Genomic DNA, 22,811 nt, shown 5'->3' on the forward strand with positions numbered 1-22,811 from the left:
GCAAAATGCCCAGCAGATAGCTCCATACAGAGATCTAGTATCAAATACAGTGTTCTGGAGATGCAGATTCAGAAGCAATCAGCATATTTAGTTGGAGTCTAGAACATGAGTATTTTTTTTAAGTTTTTTATTTTGAGAGAGAGAGTGTGTGTGTGCATGCAAGCGGGAGGGGCAGAGAGAGAGAGGGAGGAGAGAATCTCAGGCAGACTGCGCACTGTCAGCTCAAGCAGACTGCGCACGGTCAGCCCAACCCGGAATGGTGAGATCATGACCGGAGCTGAAATCAAGAGTCAGACGCTTAATTGACTGAGTCACCCGGACATCCCGAACATGAGTATTGATGAAATCCCCCAAACGAATTGAGAACTGGAACAAAACTGTAGAGGAACAATAACTCTGAAGGAGCAAGGGAGGAAGATCCCAGAAAGGAAATTACTTTTATTTTTAAAGTTTATTTACTTATTTTGAGAGAGACAGAGACAGTGTGAGTGGGGAGGGGCAGAGAGAGAGGAAGAGAGATAGCGGTCCAAAAAATGAAGGTATTTTTTAAACTGCCACATTCACTCCAAAGCCCATTTATCTCCTTCAGCATCCCAAAGATGAAGCACGTGTTCTGCTCAGCTGTGTAATAAAGTGGCAAACACAACACGCAATGACATCACAGGACAGTTGCCTATGTTTAGTTTTGGTAGACACAGTTTTCTAAAGTAGTTATATCAATTTATATCCTCCCCAGCAGTATATGAGTCCCAGTTGTTCTACATTCTTGCTAAAATTTGATATTATAATTTACAATTGTCAGAGACTGGAAATAAGAAGCCTATTATGGTAGAATGGATAAATTGTGGTATGTTCAGACGATATAACACTATGCAGTAATGAAAATGAACAAAGCACTGCTACACATAATAGAGATGAACCTCATATGTAATTTTAAATGAAAGGAACTATACACAAAATACAACACACTATACGATTCTATTTATATAGCATTCAAAGAGAGGCAAAACTACCCTAGGATTTTAGAAGTTATCAATAGAGATTAAATTTGGGCAGAATGGTGGAAGTAGTGACCAGGAGGTAACCAGGGGAGGTTTCAGGGATGTGACAATTGTTCTGTTTCTTGATCTGGGTGATGGGTGTTGAGTTTGTGAGAAACTGATAACCTGCACATTTAATATTTATATACTTTTATGGAGATGTATTGCCTTTCAGTAAAAACTTCAAATGGAAAAAAGAATGTATTTTCCTTGGATAACTGGAAGTGATTAAAGAAGAAATAGATGGTGAAGGTATCTTCATTTTGTTCCATCCTTCTCTCGTCCTACTCCCCTCCCTTTTAGCTGATCAGTAATGTTATTATGAAGCATCAAAAGCCTTTTCTGATTCCTACCTATGGTTTACCCTATAGGAAAACATTAGTCCTACACTCAGACTATGTACTAATTCTCCGATAAACAAGCAACAAACACATTCGCCGGACTAAGAACTCCAAGCTGTTTCAACAAACGCTAGGTCTCTGATTACCAGATTCTAAATAAAATGCATATATTTGCCCAGAATGGGTTAATTAGATATATTCCTCCTTAAAGGAATGTAAGTGAATGAATTATTATAGTCTTTTTTTTAGCTCTCAGAAAACTTTGAAGTTTATTTGAGAGAGAGAGAGCGTGCACATTCAGGGTAGGGGCAGAGAGAGAGAGAGGGAGACAGAATCCCAAGTAGGCTCCACATTTAGCACGGAGCCTGAGGCAGGGTTGCTCTCACGACCCTAAAATCATGACTGAGCTGAAATCAAGAGTCAGAAGATTAACCTACTGAGCCACCCAGGCATCCCAGCTCTCAGAAAACTTTCAAATAAGTTTCCCCAGTTTCTATATAACCCAGTCTGGTGCGTATCATGCCATAAACCATCTTTTACCTCTCAACCTTTCCACAGCCATGAAAATACAGCAGAGTCTGTGTAGATATGCCTTGATTCAGTAACAGCAGAGTGGAGAATATGCTCAGCGGAAGCAGAAGAAAGCTGATCTCGTATCTCCTGTTCCCTGTTTCAGAGATAATTCAGGGTAACAGGATGAGCTGGTCACTGAACTCATGAGGTTGGGGTTTAAGAATTTACAGTTCACAGGTTTTCCTCTAAATAAAGATCCTGGTTAAATACGTGCCATTTTGATGAATAAATGTAGATAGCAGAATATGTTTCAGAGCAAGGAGGTTTTCCTAGGACTGGCTTTTCTAACAGATGAACTCCTGATTTCATTCTCCTTCCCATGGCGACATGGGAAGTATCCAAATCTGGGCATTCATCACCTGCTATTGCTATATTGCCAGTTAATGGCATGCTTTTCTGTGGATCCTGGCAGGTGGGTTGTTTATAGATTTTTGCAAATGTAGCATGCAAATGATGAGTGTGCCAGTTTATTTATGACTGGGATATCAACAACCTAAATTAAGGCAGAAGACTGGACAAAATGGCCTTTTTATTTGCTTCTGACACTCAGATTCTATTATTTGAAACAGGAAAACTGTAAGAATCACGTCCCTTTTCTTTTTTCCTTCTCATCAGACAAGTGTTTTTAAAGTAAAGCAATATACATCAAGATTTGTCACAGTCCGCCATGCTCAATACTAACAAACACTTTGAACAATATTGTTTTAAAGGCCCAAAATTTGCTGTGTTTGGCAAGAGGAGTCTCTTACCCAAGCCTCCTGCAACTCAGAGTCAGCTTGAGGCATTTGGTTCCAGAAACCTACTGTTTTAGCCACTTAACTCAGGAATCGAGTAAAGCTAAATGGGAAGCATTTAAACAATAACAACAAAAGCAGCCCTGAAAATACCAGAATTCTTCTAACTTCTCTTTTGCTGGTCTGAAACGCTACTACTTTGTTTTTGTAAAAGGACTTCCTTCATAAAGCCCCAAATAAGTTTCCATGTGGAAATATGTCACCAGACCCTGCTTTATCAACAGATGAAGATCTCAAAGTACATTCCCAAATGAAAAGAGCTCACAGAATTTCACCAACAGTAGTGACGGTGACTAAATATACATTGTATATGAACATCCTTTTTCTAGTATACAACTGGCAGCGTGCTATGGATAACTGGTGAGGGTGTGAGGAGTTAACCTTTTATAGGGATGCAAGGAACAAGATTTCTGTTTTCCCACCCTAGCCCACTGAATGGGTTTTCCAGGAAACAGAAACTTTCACTTTATTGAAACGTTTTAAAGTTTCAAAATATTTTAAAGTTTAATAGTTTTAAAACGATTTTGAATATAATAAAATGAATTTTCCTGACTTCTTGTGCAAATGGTACTGATAAAATGTTTTTTTGGATAACACAGAATCATTCTTGGCAAGATACTGATATTCTCTCGGGAAATTATTTGACACTATACTTCTGGCACAAACTACTGTTTTTTGTTTGGGTCTTTTACATTTAACTCTTACTATCAAAACTACTGTAACTATGACTTCCTTGCCTGCCCTGCCTCTATCAGATTCCACTCCCTGCTTCAAAGTCTCTATATGCGTAGCTTCTACCCTATAGACTGGGAGGCTAAATTACTAAGCTCATTTGAGTTCTATATAAAGCAAGAATAAATTCTGAGTAAGAATCTGTGTATGACTCCTCATTCATTCAGTAGATGCTTCTAAGAGAACACTGTCCATCGACAGATATATGGATAAAGATGTGGTATATATACTACCATATGTACATACCACATCTATACAACGGAATATTATTCAGCCACGAGAAACGAGGAAATCTTGACATTAGTGACAACATGGATGCGTCTTAAGGGTATTATGCTAAGTGAAATAAGTCAAAGACAAAAACTGTATGATATCACTTACATGTGGAATCTACAACAAACTCAACAGCAAAAAGCCAAACTCATAGAAACAGAAAACTTCCAGTTAGAAGATGAGTAAGTTTTTGGGATCTAATGCATAGCATTGTGATTATAGTTTAAAATATTGTATTTATATACTTGAAAGTTGCAAAGAGAGTAGATCTTAAATGTTCTTATTACAAATAAGTAATTATGGGATGTGTTGGAGGTGTTAACTAATGCTACCCTGGTAATCATACTGCAACGTATAAATTTATCAAGTCAAGTGTACATCATACACTTTAAACTTACACCATGATATATGTCAATTTTATCTCAATAAAGTTGGGAAATATAAATTTTAAAATGAACAAACAAACAAAAAAAGAAAACAGTACCTGAACTTTGACATGTTTGGGTGGCTACTTTTTTTTTTTTTTTTTAAGGTTTATTTATTTTTGAGAGAGAGAGAGAGAGAGCGAGGGGAGGGCAGAGAGACAGGGAGACGCAGAAATGGAAGCAGGGTCCAGGCTCTGAGCTGTCAGCACAGGGCCCATTATGGGGCACGGACCCAGGAACCACGAGATCATGACCTGAGCCGAAGTCAGACGCTTAACCGACTGAGCCACCCAAGCACCCCTCTTTTTTTTAAATGTTTATTTATTTTTGATAGGGAGCGTACACATGCGTGCAAGCAGGGGAGTGGCAGGGAAGGAGGGAGACAGAGGATCCTAAGTGGGCTCTGCACTGACAGCAGAGAGCCCGAGGCAGGGCTTGAATTTATGGAACTGTGAGATCATGACCTGAGCCAAAGTTGGACGCATAACCGTCTGAGCCACCCAGGTACCCCAGGTACCTGTCTACTTTTAAGCTTATATTTGTTCTTATTTGATAAATATGTTATCAAGTCAGTTAGGCAGTGTCAATACTAAGAGTGAATTTTAAAACAGACTGTAAATAAGAATATTCAAGCACCATTTAACATAGAACATAAAGAGCTTATTATCCCATCATGCCCATAAACTAAGTGAATTTGACAGTAACAAGTATGCAATTTAGCATCGGCATGAAGGAGAATATAATTTTGACAAGACAGTTTCCTATTGTCTTTTCCACAAATGCACTTATTTCTAAGTAAAAATGTGGTAGAAAGAGCCCTGAACAAGATAGAATCTCATCCAGAGGTTATAAAGAAGCCACCACCAGCTTTGACTGGCTGATGCAATCTTTAAAAACAATATTTAAGGGGCGTCTGGGTGGCGCAGTCGGTTAAGCGTCCGACTTCAGCCAGGTCACGATCTCGAGGTCCGGGAGTTCGAGCCCCGCGTCAGGCTCTGGGCTGCCGGCTCAGAGCCTGGAGCCTGTTTCCGATTCTGTGTCTCCCTCTCTCTCTGCCCCTCCCCCGTTCATGCTCTGTCTCTCTCTGTCCCAAAAATAAATAAACGTTGAAAAAAAAATTTAAAAAAACCCCAATATTTATTTATTTATTTATTTAGTCAGTATTACTCCTTTTTTTCATTTTAATGATTTGGAATATGTACAAGCTCAGTAAGAATTACAGTGTCATTCAGATTTCCTCTCTTTTCTGCTACGTGTTATTGAATGCTAAGGCATTGGGGCTATAGTGGTGAACACAACAAACCATGTCCCTCATCTCATGGAACTTAGCGGTTTTACTAGAGGGATAATAGACAAGTAAATGACTAAATAAAATACTTTTGATTGTGATAAATAAGTACAATGAGGGAGTAATAATAAGAGGTCTTGAGAGAAATAACTGGTGAGAATAGATTGTGAGAAGTTCATTGAACATGCACTTCTTCATGAAAAAAAATATTTAAATACCTTTAGATGGAGCAAGCACACTGTTGCCCTCACCACTCCCACTCAAACTGTTTCACTGGGCCCTAAAGACAATTCAAATTTGAAAGCTGTGTCCTTTGCTGAGTCACATCTTTAACTCAATTGACTATTAAGTGGGGATTCCTTCTGTTCTACCTATTGCACAGGGATATTAGGCAGTAAAATGATCTATTACATATTAAACAATAAAAACTTTGGGTGAGAAGATGGTACAAAAGATCAAGTAAAGAGATTGCCTAAATTAATCATTAATCAGAATACTTAAAATTTGGCACCAAGAACAAGAATACACTTGATCTTAGCCAAAAGGCAGAGAAGCAATGAGAACAAGAATAGAATGATTAAAACACAGATGATTCAAAATGTCATTTTCACAATTGAATTTGTTTTTTCTTCTCTAAATTTTAATCAAATCCAATAGCAAAAAGGACCCAACACTTATTTACTTCTGCCATCTTTTATCCCTTGGGTAGAGTTTTAAGTAACAATAAAATGGCCCAGGGGGAAAACATGGGAGCAAGGAGAAAGATTCCCAAATAATCTAAAGAAGAGCTGAAAAGAGGTTGTGACTACAAAAAAAAAAAAAAAAAAAAAAAAAAAAAAAAAAATTAAGATCTTTGTCTTGGAGCAGACCATAAGTATCGATTATCTTTGTCCCTACTAATGGGTACTAAAAATATAACTTCTTCTATCTTTTCTACCAATACTAGATGGGTGGTAAAAAGTTTGGTAAAGGATAAAATTAACATAGATTTTTAAAGTTCAAGCCAATAATTACTTACTGTATATCAACTCTGGGTCTAATACTGTAAGGATATAACAGTAGATTATAGCATTACACCTATCCTCAGGGATATTATCCTTAAAGAAAGACACAAAAAAATGAGAGACAGTAGAAAAACATTTGAGCAGAACACAATCATGTGTCCTACTATTGCAGTTAACTCCAGAGTTCAGTAACTACAAAGCCCACATACTTGGAATCTTTAGTTCATTAAATTCAATAGGTTGTTCTGTGAATCCATACTTTCTTTCTAAACACAGTTTAAGTCTAGAGTCTGTCAACCTTGAATATGTCTTTCAATTCTCCACCTCCAGGAAACTGACAAAAACATTATTTGCTGTGCTTAACATTTAAGGGATGAGTCAAGCTTTCCCTGGAGATCTGAACCTCTGGCAATGATTTCCTCCCCAACTTTATTGTATTATTTTTATTGCATGTGTAATATGCAAAATGTCTATATTATGCCCTGCACTGTGGATATTTAGGTGAATAATGCACAATTCCTACTACAAATTCACAAAAAAACCATGCATAGTTTTAATATAATACAGCTAAATATGACAGAAATGTGTGAGGTATCAGTAGGATATAAGAACATGTACGTATCAGGAATGGCAAGCTATCACTAAGATTAGAAGGGCACATATCAGTTTGCTCCATTGTTGGTGATGATAAGTTTGATCATTTGAGTAAGAGGACAGCTGCCTGAGTTTTCACTGTAAAGATATCTTTGTCTCTTTATAAACCTGGTGGAGAAGGAAAAGATGGGTAGGAGGGTGTAGAATTTCTGGAAAAAAATGGGATCTAGCCAGACAAAGCAGAGAACGGGTGAGAACACTAGGCAGAAGGGAGAGCAAAGCACCAAGCTGAGAAAAACTAGAGCATGGGCCTGGAGAGACAAGCAGGCCAGAGTCTGATGTGTCTAAGAAGTCAGCCAGGAAGATTATGAAGGGCCTTGAAAACTGGTTTTAAGGAGATTATTTTATCATCTAGGGTAGTATTCTCCAAAGTATGGTGTGCCCTGGGATACTGGAGAAATTTTAATTGTCTTTTAAAATGTCTACACTTTTGCGTACATTTCATAAGGTGACAATATTATATGTCTATGACCCATTAACTGAAATCAGGACCCTAAGAGAATGACTGGGGTGCGGGGGGTAGGGGACAGAATGAAAAGCTGTTTTACTTACTAAGCACTGAGAAGCACGCAGGAGAACCTGTTCAGCAGATGGCTGTACAAAAAACTGCAGATCTGGGGAGGGGACTTTGCCTGGACACGTAGACTGGGGACAACCACTGCAAACATGAAAGAAAAGAGCAGTGGACCAGTCGCAGAACTCTGGGAAACACTAACGTTTACAACAATGTGATTACTTTTTTTCAAAAGGAAAATAACACAAGGAGCAGTTTTTGCATTTTTTATTTAAAAACTTAAAAGAGCTCTCAAATACTAACAGCTGGTCCTTACAGTTTTTATTTGAGAGAGAGAGAAGGTGGGGGTGGGAGGAAAGAGAAGAGAGAGAATTCCAAGCAAGCTCTGCACTGTCAGCACAGAGTCCGAGTGGGGCTCAAACTCATGAACCATGAGATCATGACCTGAGCTGAAACCAAGAACCAGATGCTCAGCCAACTGAGCCACCCAGGCACCCCAGTAATAGCCGGTCCTTACTATTTTCATTGATGTATGAAAATAAGGCTCAAGTCTGCCATGAAGGCAGTGGGGGAAGGTGGGGGTGGGGGTGGGGGAGGAAGGCTTCTGCTAGTAACCAAGCAATAATTCAGAATGAAAAAATTGCATTTTGTTACCATGTGGGGTGGGACAGTCAAGAAAGATTTTTAAAGTGCACTATGAAACTCAGACATGATCACAGTGCTGGGACAGAAAAAATACAAAGTGAGCCTGGAATGCCTTGTGTCAAAAAGCAACCGTTTCAAGATTGAAAGGGACATATCAATAGCACAGAATGGAATTAGCCTAGAAGGGGGCTCTCCCTTATCAAATTTGGGATGACTTGGACGCCACAAAGAATAATGAACTTTAACACACCGAATATAAAAAGAAACTGAGTCCAGTAATATTCAAAGTATGACAGAAAGAAAAATGGAAAGTTGTTCTTCACAAAAAGTGTGAGCTAAAAAATGTAGAATGAAGGGTGCAATTAGAAAATCCCCATGTTACAACTCCTATTCAATAACTGACTCAGATTAATAACCATCAGTGAATGTTAAAACTGTTGGCTTACTAATATAACGCTCTATGCTAACTATACTGGAATTAAAATTAAAAACAAAAAAGACACCAAACCGTTGGGATATTCACATAGCCTCACAAGTTCCATCTTAAATGAAAAAGTATTTTATGATGGAAACAGAAGACAGCTATGACTTTAACCAAATTTAGCTTCACCAATGATGGGACAAACTGGTATCATGTGACTCCCAATGTTATACAAATGGGAGGTACATATCATCCAGGCAATATTGTTTAATTTAAATCTTATCGTGAGGAAACACTCAGAGAATTTCAGAATGTAGGACATTCTATAAGTTAACTAGCCTGTTCTCTTCCAAAATGTATCAGAAAAGATTTACAAGGGAAAAAAAAAAAGGCAGGGAACTGCTAGAAAAGAATGAAAGGAAGGACTCCAAACCCAGCACATGAACTGTGCCTAAGTTCACAATAAAAACAAAAACATCTAAAGATATAAAGGATATTTGGGGAGCAAGTAGGAAGTAGGGATTGTATGTTAAATATTACTGAATCAACGTGAATAAATTTATTCGGTGTAATCATAGTATTGTGGTTACGCAAAAAAAAAAAAAAAAAAAAAAAAAAAAAGTCCTTGTTCTTAGAAGATACATGGTGATACATCCAGTGGTAAAGAGGCATCAGGATGACTAAAATTTATTTCCAAAGGGATCAGTAAAAAACAAAAACAAACCAGAAAAAAAGAAAGAAAAAAAGATAAATACATATAGAGAAGATAAAGCAAAGGTAACAAAATACATACAGTTGGTGAATTAGAGAAACAGATGTTCACTGTACTGCTACCAGTTTTTCTGCAGTTTTGACATTTTTCAAAATAAAAGTCAGGAAAAACAAAGTAATCAATGTATGACTAATATGTTATAGTTGATTTTACTTAGACGAATATACTTCTCATAAATGACTTAATACTTTAAAAAAAGCCCACCATGAAATCCCTTCCCATCAAAGCTAACCAAGCTAAGAGGCTGACTAACATGACCTCTGGCTAGTGTCAGCAACATAATTTATTTTTGTTTTTCCTCATGAATCTAGGATCACTTACCTGTGAAATGAACAAACCAGCAAAACACCTATAACATTCAACCACCTCACTAAAAACAATTTGACATTGGAAAAGCTGTAATCTTCTGGTTTTAAAATAATTTATTTCATAGGTCCGTTTTAATTTCATGTCTCAGAGCATACATTATTTAATCAAGAGGTGCTGGACAGAGATTGTAAAAAGGGAGGAAACATTTAGGATAAGAAACTGCCTCAATTCCATTAGGATTTGATCCTACCTTGTAAAGTCTTGCTAGGATAAATTTCTATCATACTTCTTTTGTGCTTACAAAAAACATTAACTTCTGAATTTCCAATGTTGTAAATAAAAATTTTTACAATTAAGTATGCATTCAATTGACACACAAGGCAACCAAATAATTGTCATCAACATTAGCATAATGTGTATTTCCTGTCACTGCACTAACATTAAACTAAACTTCAAACCACAAAAACATTGTGACTAACATTAAAAAGGCAAGCTGTAAGATACTCAAAGCTTATAAAGGACAAATTGCACATGGTTAAGATGGGACATCATTTGACAAGGGCTGGTGTTGTGCATACGGCTGCTTTTTTTTATAAGAAGGCCACCGGCAAACAGGGCAACAGTGTCGGCCCCCAGCCAACCACATCACAATGCAATTCTGATGGAACACATGACCACAAGGCAACCCCATTAGCAAACATCCGTTTTCAAAATTCTCTAGGCAAACAACACATTCAGTACAGTGCAGCATATCAGCAGGCCAAGTTAACCAATCAGGTTCCATATCTTCATTAGCATTATATAATCCATATGACCTCCCCTTCTTTTCGTATGGGCTGGTCTGACAATATTTATTGGCACATGAACAAGCCTCAGCATCACAGTGACTTGCTCTTCCTGGAGAATTGTGAACTATGCTTTGTTTATCTTCAAATACTTCCTTTTCACTGCTAAAAGTGTCTGTGCTCTCGCTGTCTGAGTCATTTTCAATATCTTGAGAACCCTCCGACATTTCCTCTTCAGACTGGACTCCAAGACATTTAAATCGCCACATTGGCAAATTTTTAATGTAATCAGTTGGTATCAGAGGGTGAAGCCAAAGGTCAGGGAAAGCTAACCGCTCCAAGAATAAGTCAGGGTCTTCGTCCCAATCAGATTCTATAGGAAAGTTCTGAAAAGAAGCAATCGGGTGGAAGAGGTAGCTGGTGTACCAGTCCCACAGACTTGATAACCATTCTAAGTTATTGGCATTGACTTCATCATTGTTGCTGTTGCGCCGTCTCTTCTTCTCAAAGTAATCAATTAGTAAACCATGTCCAAGGTACGTACTGAGAAATAGGGCCGGGTGGGAAGAATAGAACATCCAGTCTGCCCTTACCCATGAAGCCAGTGTGGTTGTATTAGAATATCGCAACAATTTTAAGCTATATTCATAAAAGCTATCTAAGTAAGGGAGCTGTAAAAAGCCCAACACAGGTAGCCAGGAAATAATTAACAGAGAGTTGTATGTCCCTAAAGTGCTTATGAGAACCACAAATCGCTTTATGGTTGCTCCTTGTGTGATAAATAAGTCCATCCAAGCCATAAGATTAACTAGAACCAAGCTCAAAACAAACAGATCATTTACTTCAGGTTGTAATGAGCGCAAAAATGAATCCATGGCCTGAAGGGATATAAATTCACCTGTGTGATTTCCATATCTGTAAATTCCTTCAGGAGTTCTAAGAATGTATGATGGCATGTTATATACACCAATATCTGTCATAAAACTCTTATTGTCCCAATTTTCCACATTAACAAAAATAAACTCCACTCTTCCGGTAAACTTTATACTTAGTGCAGAGAAGAAAGCTGGGGGTTGGTCAAGGTTTGCAAATAGGTATATTTTTACCCAATATCGATCGCTTTTATTCCATTCTTCTTTCAAATGTTCAGCATTATAAATGGTTTTGATCCGAGAAGCTGCATGAGCAGTTATCCACTTAAAAATGTGCTCCACTTCAATCTTGCGTCCGCTGTATTCTTTAAGCATGACTTTCCCTTTAGAAGTGCTCGTTTGTGGGACAGACATAATGAGTGTAGATCGCAACCAGCCTCTTCTCCTGCAGTATCTGTAAGAGAGCAAACCAGAAGGAACAACTAGGCTGGTAGATCAGCTAGCTTGCTCATCTTCACTGTTGTGCACCTTGTTTCCCCCTAACAAATTTCTTTAGCACCTGAAAGATACGCTTTCCCCCAAACCAAATAACTTCCAAATAATCAAAGTAGTGCCAATACCTGGCAGTTGTACAAGAACAAAAGCAAGCTCTCTTTTTGTTGTTATTGTGCTTGTTTGTTTTTGCTTCATATCTCTGTATTTCTAGTCTTTTGAGGAATAGCCTTTAGTCAGGGAAATCAGAAAATACTTCAGCATCTATTATGTACCTACTACTGTATTATGTGCTTATAGGATCTAAAGATAATAGGAAAATAATTCCTGCTCACAGAAAATTGAAAATACTATTAAGGAAACAAAATAGAAGTATAAAGCTATATATATTCAATTACTAAATAATGTAAAAGTTCAAAAAAAAGGAATAAGGAGAGTTTGAGTTGGTGAAGATTTCATGAAAGGTTTGGGAATTGAATGAGGAGGTCTTGAAGGTGGTTAGATTCACATGGGCAGAGAAAGACTAGGTTACCCTACATGCCAAGTCCCTGACTCGAATGCAAGATGCTTGAGGGGAGGAGCCATGCTGTGCCCATGTATTAACCCAAGCCCTCACCAATACCTGCCCCACACAGGCACTGCTACAAAGTAATCCATATAAAAACTCACCTAGGAAAGACCAAGTCCCATACTTTTTTGTATTCTCTCATCTCTTTAATGAAAATCATGAGGATGAGCATTTAATACAGATGAAACAATGTTTTCAGATTAAGAAGAGATTCGGTCCAAGGATGAGTACACACAGAAGAATTTAACTAAAATTAAATCACTTGTTTAGATTTATCCAGTGTGGTCATGACTCCAATCCTTTGGAAATGGACAAGTTCTTGCTATACTACTTGTGACATCACTCTCTCCCTAAAAAACTAGATGAGGAATGAAAGGAAATGCTGGAAAATAAAAACAGCTGTTGTAGGACAGTGTAGAGATTATAAGTGAAACATTTTCCTTTTTTAAAAATAGTATTTTCTAAAAACCTACCATATGGAATTTTATGATATGTAAATTTACCTCAATAAGGTTGGAAAAAAGAAAATCTACCATGCAGATAATTTGTTCATTATAGATTTGTAATTGGATGGTTATAAATACTCAATTTCTTATTTTGCTATTCTAAATACTGATATAAAAATCATAAGTGTTATGCTTTACTTAGTAAGCATGGATTACATTTTATTTAAACAAGCACACTACACATTTACATGATCAGACTGAAAGTCTCGACATGTCAAAAAGTTTCATGATGACAATACAATTAATTGCATCTCAGGAATTTTGTGTATAACCTAAGGTAAGTGAAGACAGCATGTTATGTCATAAAGACAAGGTTAAGTAATGACTCTGAGAAACTATCTGGGTGACTCAGAATCACAGACCCCAATTCAGCTTCTTGTTGAGTTGATATACTTCCTTAACAAGATAGATTCCATTAATGTCAATATTGGTTTTTTCTTTTCTTTTTTTTTTTTTTAAAGTTTATTTTGAGAGAAAAGAGAGGAGGGCAGAGAGAGAGGAAGAGAGAGAGAATCCCAAGCAGCCTCTGCACTGTCAACGCAGAGTCCGATGCAGGGCTCAAACTCACATCAGCCGATTAACCAACTGAGCTACCCAGGTGCCCCAATATCAACATTGCTTTCAGTGAAATGGATTGAGAATTATGAATTCCTACAAAGAAAATATCTTCTATCCCTTAACACTGTATTTGTATAATGCAAGTAATTCATTGACATGAATTCTATTTTTCCCCTCTACTCCCAAAAGCAACAAGTCAAATAGGTACTTGCCTTATTTACATCTTAAAAAGCTTTAAGTAGCTTTAATTCTTAAATTTCATATGATACTTGTGATGACACATTTCTGCTCTTGGTCATCCTTTCTATCTTTCTATAACTACCTCAGGGAATATTGGCTTCTTAGTGCCATAAATTAAATGACAATTTTTGTGACAGAAAACCTTATTGTGCAAAACAGTCAAAGAAAGTCTTAGTGTACACATTTCTTCATGTAAGAAAACAAATGTATTCCGCGCTTTCAGTTCAGAATTAAGTGACAGCTTTAAGGTTTATCTTTCCAGATAGAATCTAAGAGTACCAAGGAAAAGAAAATGTCATATGGTCATCATATATCTTTTGAATTCAATCAGGTTTTCCTGACTTTAAAAAAAAACCTCTAATACTTATTTTTAAAAATTTTTTAAATGCTTATTCATTTCTGAGAGACAGAGAGAGACAGAGCATGAGTGGGGAAGGGGCAGAGAAGGGAGAGCATGAATGGGAAAGGGGCAGAGAAGTGAGACACAGAATCTGAAGCAGGCTCCAGGCTCTGAGCTGTCAGTACAGAGCCTGATGCGGGAGTCAAACCCACAAACCGTGAGATTATGACCTGAACTGAAGTCGGTGGCTTAACTGACTGAGCCACCTAGGTGCCCTAAAACTCTAATACTTATAAACACCAGGCTACTTATATTTACCTAAACACTGGTCTGAAGAAGTCTAATAAACAAAAGTATATCATATCAATTTTAAAATTCTACTGCTAAACAGAAATAAAGACTAATGTACATATTTTTAAAAATAATTTTACATTACCTTATACTGATATAAAAACTTTTACTGCCAATTCAAAAAAACACTTTTTTAAAAATTCAAATAAATTCAATGACAATACCATGAAAATAACTTCTAGTTCTTAAAGTAAACCTTTTGAGATCTCTTAGAGAATCTGAAGACTAAAAATGATAGAAAACAGTGAGTTTGCTACTCCAGTTTCTCGCGTGGGATGTGTACTTAAAAAGAAACGTTAGTGGGGTGCCTGGGTAGCTCAGTCAGTTAAGTGTTCAACTCCAGCTCAGGTCATGATCTCACGGTTCGTGGGTTCAAACCCCGCATCAGGTTCTGTGCTAACAGCTCAGAGCCTGGAGCCTATTTCAGATTCTGTGTCTCCCTCTCTCTCTGCCCCTCTCCCACTCGCGCTCTGTCTCTGTCTCAAACATTAAAAAAATATTTTTTTTTAAAGGAACATTATTATTTGTTTACATAATGTGGTTTCTTCAGACAAAGTCATTGCCCTCCCTGGCCGTCCAGGTTCACTGTCCAATCTCCCCGTTATTTTCCCTTCTCTGCTTATTCCACAGGCCCCCTGCCCTTCTACTCTCACCATAGGTCCTCCTGATCCCTGTTTGCCACTCAGCTCTTACAATTCCAATGTTCTCCATCTGCTCTTTACTATCCCCCATCTTTCCAGCCGCCCAAAGACACACCCCACCTTGTTTTCTACTTTAGAAGGGAAAGGGAAAGGAAAGAAAAGGAAAAGAAAGGAAAAGAAAAGGGGCACCTGGGTGGCTCAGTGGGTTGAGCATCGGACTCCTGATTTGGGCTCAGGTCATGATCTCACAGTTTGTGAGATCCAGCCCTGCGCTGGGCTCTGCACTAACAGTGCCCCTCCCTCTCTGTCTCTCTCTCAAAATAAGTAAATAAACATTTAAAAAACATCTAAAATATTAAACATTAAAAAACCATTTAAACATTTTAAAAAAAACGGAAAAGAGAACAGACCTAACAGAAGGCTTTTTAGCCCTCTATCCTATTTTGCTTGATTGAGGAATGAGAGGTATTAGGGCCAGGCAAGCAGGGCAAGAAATTAAAATTGCTGCCACGGGCAGAGTCAGGTGCTTCCCAGAGGTGGTGGTCCTGAACGTTCTTAAGAGGAGCTAACCAGGTCAGGAAAGTACTGCTGTGCAATGGGACCAGCACATCGGAGGCTGCCCTAGAAGCCACACCGGAGAAAAAACTCCGGTAAACAAAGCAAAATAAACATGGAGTAGAGAGTTTAGTGTTTATAAAAATCTGAAATTAAGATGACTCAATTATCCAACATATGATTAAAACACTTGCTAAATAACACTATTTCCTGCCCAGTTATACCCTGCATTGACATTCTTTATGTTGTTGTTGGTTATTTATTTATTTTGAAAGAGAGGGAGACAGAATGAGCAGGGGAGGGGCCAAGAGAGAGGGGGACAGAGGATCTGAAGTGGGCTCTGCACTGACAGCAGAGAGCCCAATGCAGGGCTCGAATTCACAAACCGTGAGATCATGAGCTGAGCCAAAACCAAGAGCTGGACGCTTAACCGACTGAGCCACCCCAGTGCCCCACCCGACATTGACACTCTGAACACACATTTCTGTATTTCCCCATTTGTTCTTCTAGATCTCCAAAATCCTCAAAAAAAGAAAAAAACAACCCTAAGCACAGCTTTTATGTCAATAGTTCTTACTCCAGTTATAAGATTTTCCCAATAAAAGTTAACATGAATATGATAATATCAAAACTAATGTAAGTAACTATGCATCAAGACCTTCATTTTGTGATGAAACTGAAGATGAAGTAAGTGCTTTTTTAATAACAAAAAATAATAGCTGCAATCAACAAAGAAAGCAAAATTTGCTCAAAAATGATCTGTTCCACCATAAATAAGAGGTGAGATTTTTTTTTTTTAATTTTTTTAAAGTTTACTTATTTTGAGAGAAAAAGAGAAAAGGAGTGGGGCAGGGGCAAAGAGAGAACGACACAGAGAATCCCAAGCAGGCTCTGTGCTTTCAGTGCAGAGTCCAATGCACGGCTCAAACCCACAAACTATGAGACCATGACCTGAGCTGAAATCAAGAGTCAGACACTCAAGTGACTGAGCCAACCAGGGGCCCAAAGAGGTGAGGTTATTTAAAGATGAAAAATTTAGGGGCACCTGGGTGGCGCAGTCGGTTAAGCGTCCGACTTCAGCCAGGTCACGATCTCGCGGTCCTTGAGTTCGAGCCCCGCGTCAGGCTCTGGGCTGATGGCTCAGAGCCTGGAGCCTGTTTCCGATTCTGTGTCTCCCTCTCTCTCTGCCCCTCCCCCATTCATGCTCTGTCTCTCTCTGTCCCAAAAATAAATAAATGTTGAAAAAAAACTAAAAAAAAAAAAAAAAAAAAGATGAAAAATTTAGAGGAAAATATACAAAGGTAGTTTATATGTATCTCTTCACCATTCCTCACCTAGTATAGAATCAAAGTTTTTCAAGAGAAAAGCTAGAAAAATTTGTATTAAAATCCGCTAGACTCAATTATCATTTGAAATGATAAAATGCATTTTGATGCATTTTGTTTCATAAGATTACACCAAAAGAAGTCAAACACTGCTATTTCCTTCAGTTTTTCATATTAATAGATTATATGTTTTCTGTTGTGCTTAGCTTACTTTTGAATTCTTTATTGTTATGTAACAATTTATATATAGCATGTGTTTAACCTTTATATTTTTGTAAATTTATTTTCACTTGATATTTTTTAGTATATTTGTAAGTTACAGTGTCAAAATACATTAATTAGTTCATTGATTTTTTAAAAAATCAATTCCGAATATTTTTCAATAAAATAGTAATGTTAATACTGACTTTTGGCATTATCTGAAAAAAAAAAAGAAAATATTGGCACTATCATTTGTTCTGGTATTACAATCACTAGTGAGGGTAAGAAAGATCTCTCACTCAGACTCTATTTGGGAATGATGGAATCAGACCAAATGCAACTGTCTTTGATAAACGAAGGACAAAAGTAACAACGATCTGCCTTTCATTAAAACATTAACACTAAGGCTGTTTTGGACATTTCAACAAAAGGCATTGTTAGAATATGATCAAGACTCTGTGGCAAAGATGAGAATGCAAGCTTTGTGGGAAGACGGGGAGACTGTGAGTTAGAAGATACAAGAACTTTCCTTCTTATCTCCAACTCCTAGGGGATCCTACACCCTACGGTGTGGATCACATCCTATAATACCAGTAAGCAAAACAATCTTGAGGCAAAATGAAGCAAACATGAGCCTAAAGGAGAAAAGGCAGGAAAATATGCGGTACAACAGTAGCACAGGAGGGTTTTCTACATACAGTTAATGGGCTTCCCACTGGGGCCATATGTAAGTAAGTAATACAGACAGTTATATTACTTACATTAGAAACTACCTAATGTTGTGGGGTTTTCTACATATACATCATACACCCCCTCCTCAGCACCAAACACAACATGCTATATATGCTAATCTTTTATTATTTACTGAATGGATAATTAAATAATGAATACTTGTAAGTGAAAATTTGATGGCACTAGAAGTTGAAATAAAAAGCACTTGAGGGGCGCCTGGGTGGCTCAGTCGGTTGAGCATCCAACATGGGCTCAGGTCACGGTCTCATGGTTCGTGAGTTCAAGCTCTGCATCGGGCTTGCTGCTGTCAGTGCAGAGCCCCCTTCAGATCCTCTGTCCGCCCCCCCCCCATCCCTCTCCCGCTCTCAAAAATAAAAATAAATAGAAATAAAAATTAAAAAAGCATTTCCAAGAAATAATGTAATAATGAAACAAGAAATAACATGACAGATGAAATAGTGGAGATGATGACAAAAGAACACAAAAATGCCTGCAAGGATTCTTATCTGAGAAAATGGGAAAAACAAAAGACAAAACAGTAAAGAACAGAAAAAGGACAGGTAGAAAGGGTACATGCCTGATTTAAAAAAATGAAATTGAAACTGAGAACAAACTGAGGGTTGATGCGGGGTGGGAGGGAGGGGAGGGTAGGTGATGGGTATTGAAGAGGGCATCTTTTGGGATGAGCACTGGGTGTTCTGTGGAAACCAATTTGACAATAAATTTCATATATTAAAAAAATAAATAAATAAATACAAAAATGAAACTGAATCTGAATTTGGACACTGGGATTAGGGAAAAGGGCACATCTAGGGGCAGCTGTACAGCAGATGGAAATGAGTGTCCACATGTAAACCAGAAGTCAGAATTATGACAAAAGATTTTGATCAGCACAAAGCTATAAATGTGCTGAAGTCTCTTTGGGAAGAAAACTGAAACAAAAGGACTGAAGACATACTCTTAAGAGTCACCCCCACTAGGAAGAATATGGAAGAATGGGATAGAGAGAGAAAGACATCTCAGAAAGGAAGTAAGTAACTGCCAGTTTATCAAAAACTATTTATCAAGTGCCTGTGTAACCCAAGCGTGCTAAACATTATGATTAGCTTTCAGTTCAAATAGGCTTCTAATATCATGGTCTTCATTGAGTGAGACAATTCTGGTCAGAACTCAAATTCTAAGAATTGCCTAACCAACTCACCTGGGGTCACTGGAACAATTAAAAGTGCCTGTACGTATTCCAAATCTTGACACCTTTTTCACCATTTTCTCCCAGTGGATTTTACCGACCAAGGGACTTCTGTCATTTGCTATGACCTATTCTCCAGAAACAAAAACAGAAACTTTAATTACCTAAAATGAAGTCAAACCAACCACTTATATCTATAATGCATCTTCACCTTTTGCAAAAAGATTCTGTTCTGTTCTATCATCATTGCAATTCTTGCAGAAGGAATAACTGTCCGACTGAAAAGGCTTAAAACATTGAATACAGTGCATTAAACTTCCACACTTTATGGCAGTTACATTGAGGGGAATCAAAATCATATTAAAAAGCTAGCCACATCCTCCACCCTGATTCTTTAGAAATAAGTTACAGAGGAAGAAAATGGCCTTTGGAGTCATTTCTCCACTATGAAAATTTTAAACAATACAAATAAAGCTTACTAGAAATGATCACATGTGAGTTCAAGGAGTTCAAATTTCACTTTTTAAAAGTATAATTATGGAGCCAAGAGTCAAACATTTGTTTTCTATTAAACTATGCTTTGACTAAATCAATACTACTACTTCTACAGCTTTTTCTTAACAATCACGAAAATGTTCTAATATATAAAAAGAATTACCACAATGAATTCTACACTCTTGAACGTCTACTTCAAATCTGCATATAGCTTTCAAACACAATTAAGATTGGGAGAAGTACAAGATTTAAAAAAAAAAAAAAAGAAAGAAAGAAAAAGGAAAAAACTGTAAATTAACCTTCAAAATGTGTAATGACATCTTTCTTGGCTTTTCTAATCGTTGACACCTTTTCCTTTTATTCCCTAATCTTCCTGCTTTGAATGAAGGCAGGACTTCAACACAGATACCAATAAAAAACGAATTATCTATTAAAAACAAAACCACAAAAACAACTAAACGGGAACTTAAAGGAAAGCCAAAAATGTCTAAAGTCTTCATGAACCATCTGTTTGATTTATTTTAAGCCCAGGGTATATAGGCCAAGTTTATTTTCACAAATGCTATGCAGCTGATGTTATCTAATTGAAAATTACAACACAATACTCTGGAGTCCTTCCTGGGAGGAAGGGCCAGTTTCATGGTCACAAAGCCTTCAGGAAGTGAAATCCCACGTTATGTGTGTGAAATAAGTGCCAATAGTCTACTCCCTAGGAGATGTAAGAGCGGTCCAGCTACCTCATGGTAGCCTTTCTGCTGGGAAGCCTAACAAATTTCAAGGGCAGCAGAAAGAGAGTACATGGTGGTGACAAGTGACTTGAAATTCACTTTATGTGCAGACAGAACACTGTCCACTAACCCCTGCCATATACCATTGCTACTATCATCCCCACATCTACAGAGACGTACATACACACCTAACATTTTGTAACAACTCTGATGCTTAATAAATACACAAACACATACACAATTTAGGGCACTAAACAAATGGTTTTGATAGTGCTTTTCAGTGAAAATAGGTGGTCTTATTGAGGGAGAGAGACACCAGTTATTATTTAAATGTTCAGATGGTGGAGGTAACCAGGGAAAGGGCAATATGAGGACATGAAAGCTTTTTCTGAGGTTTATATGTTACCCACTAAGTCTCTACTTTCACGTTTTTTTCATGGTCCAAAATGGCTGGATATATTTTACATGAATAACGAGGAAGATAAAGCAAGGCAGATATTTCTTTTCTTTTTTTTCCCTACTACTCAAGAGTCAATATGGTAGGTGCGTGTGGGTGGCTCAGTCGGCTGGGGCATCCAACTCTTGATCTCAGCTCAGGTCATGATCTCACAGATTCGTGAGTTCAAACCCCACATTGGGCTCTGTACGGACAGCGCAGAAACTGCTTGGGATTCTCTCTCTCCCCCTTTCTGCCCCCTCCCACGCTTGTGCATGCACACCCTCTTTCAAAATAAATAAATAAGCATTAAAAAAAAAAAAGGGTCAATAATGGTAGTTCATCTTTTCAACAAGTAATCAAAGAAATCTTGAACTTATTTTCCAGATTACTGAGAAGGATTGAGAAGTCTCTGTGCAACCATATCACCATACTCCCTACTTTTTAAAAGAACTCTTACCTAAAGAGCTTCCTTTTCATTCCCATTTCCCAATCAAGGCTGTAAATAACCCAAAATTTTCAGGTCTGTGTTTATAATGACATTGCATCAAGGGGTTAAGAGGTTGCTTTAGTCAATGTAAGGTATGGCCCTGAGTCTGGGGGGATCCTTCAGTGAAGATCTTATCCACCACACACATATCTTTTAGATTTACAAGAGCTCCAATTCTAGAAGAGGAAGTAAGAATGAGAGGCAGTTGTTGGCAGGCACTCCTGGTTATAGCACAGACAACACAAGTCTGTGATCAGAGGTGGGAACATCTAAGCAGGTATGTGACAATGTTTACCCCCAGGGCCTTATTTATTCAGCAAGCTGTTCTAATACCTGCTTTTGAAGAGTTTAATGATCCCTAACAGAGAAAGCCACACAAAAATGAAAACTCCCCTAGGCATTCATTGCATGAAAGCATTTTGTTTGACTCTGCAGTTATATTTATGTAGTTAGAAATTGCTCTGTCCAACATTCTATATAGTTATATTGCTCAACTAAAGGTCTAGCATAAATTAAACTTTGTAGAGGCTGAATGAAACCACCACTAAACATTTGAATATCTTCACAAAATAACTCATCTGGCTGAGTCACATGGCACAATCAAACATTCTGAGCCTATTACTACTGGGTCACACCAGTAGGAGTTCCCAACTTACAGCTCATATCCAAAAGTATGCACGATGATTCTGAGTGGCACTCACACTGCTGGTCTTATTAAAAGCAGAGACATACTCCTCGGCAGTTCAGGAAGGATGTTGTGTTCTCTGTGGGGAATATTTTCAGAGACTAGAAAAAAACTAGATGAAAGTACAGCCTGAGTTCCAAGTCTGGGACAGACTTGGCAGGATAGGCTGGAAGTGAAAGAATCTTTCCCTCCCCCTTCCCAGGGTATCTGCCTAACTGGCATCCCCACACTGGCTCACCATTGTATCTCCTGCAGCTAGTATAGTGCCTAACTCATTTGGGTACTCATTAAATATTCATGCTGAACTAAACTGTTCCCGCTTTTTACAGCTTAGTAACTTCATTCTTCAACTTTTGCCTATACAGATTCTCTAAAGCCACCAAGTTTTTGACATCTACTATAAGTCCCTTCCCCAGCAACCTGTCATTTGGAATATTTTCTGGACAAATGCTAGCATAAATAGTACTTTGCTATCCAATTACATATCAATGTTCTTGACCCCAGTGAGACATAAGGACTTCTAATTCAATGAATTTAGAAATATACTTTTTCCAGAAAAAAACTACCGTAATTTTCCCAGGTTCCACTTCACTGTCTAAAGAGTTCTTTATCTCTCAAGATGCTAGCACCAATATAGATGATCTAACTCAGCTGGGAAAGTTAATCATATACTGAGATTTTTACCGATCTACACATTTTAGTAAACCAAACTGTAAGCTGTTTTATGACACAGGCTATAGGTTATTCGTCTTTGTGCCCTCAGTGCTAATCACAAGGTTCAGCTGGCACACATTAGATTTCAATAAATATTTGTTAGATGGTTGGATGAACGGATGA

General features: G+C 37.7%; 1 protein-coding gene across 2 annotated transcripts in view; it reads right to left on the minus strand.

The window, feature by feature from the left end:
• The window catches only part of LOC125161835 (E3 ubiquitin-protein ligase RNF103), a 110,996-nt gene that overhangs the window by 77,967 nt on the left and 10,218 nt on the right, over positions 1 to 22,811 (minus strand). Inside the window, exons 3-4 of one of the 2 annotated variants that reach the window (XM_047852010.1) lie at positions 19,153 to 19,268; positions 7,890 to 11,896 (exon numbers count right to left, since the gene is read on the minus strand). The exons of the other annotated variant lie outside the window; for it this stretch is intronic. Of the exons in view, the coding sequence (XP_047707966.1) occupies positions 10,321 to 11,896; positions 19,153 to 19,268 (1,692 nt within the window). The 3' untranslated portion in view covers positions 7,890 to 10,320. Of the gene's footprint in view, positions 1 to 7,889; positions 11,897 to 19,152; positions 19,269 to 22,811 lie in introns of those variants that run through there. 2 annotated transcript variants of the gene reach the window in all.

Source organism: Prionailurus viverrinus, chromosome A3 (assembly GCF_022837055.1).
Source record: "Prionailurus viverrinus isolate Anna chromosome A3, UM_Priviv_1.0, whole genome shotgun sequence".
Classification (NCBI taxonomy): domain Eukaryota; kingdom Metazoa; phylum Chordata; class Mammalia; order Carnivora; family Felidae; genus Prionailurus; species Prionailurus viverrinus.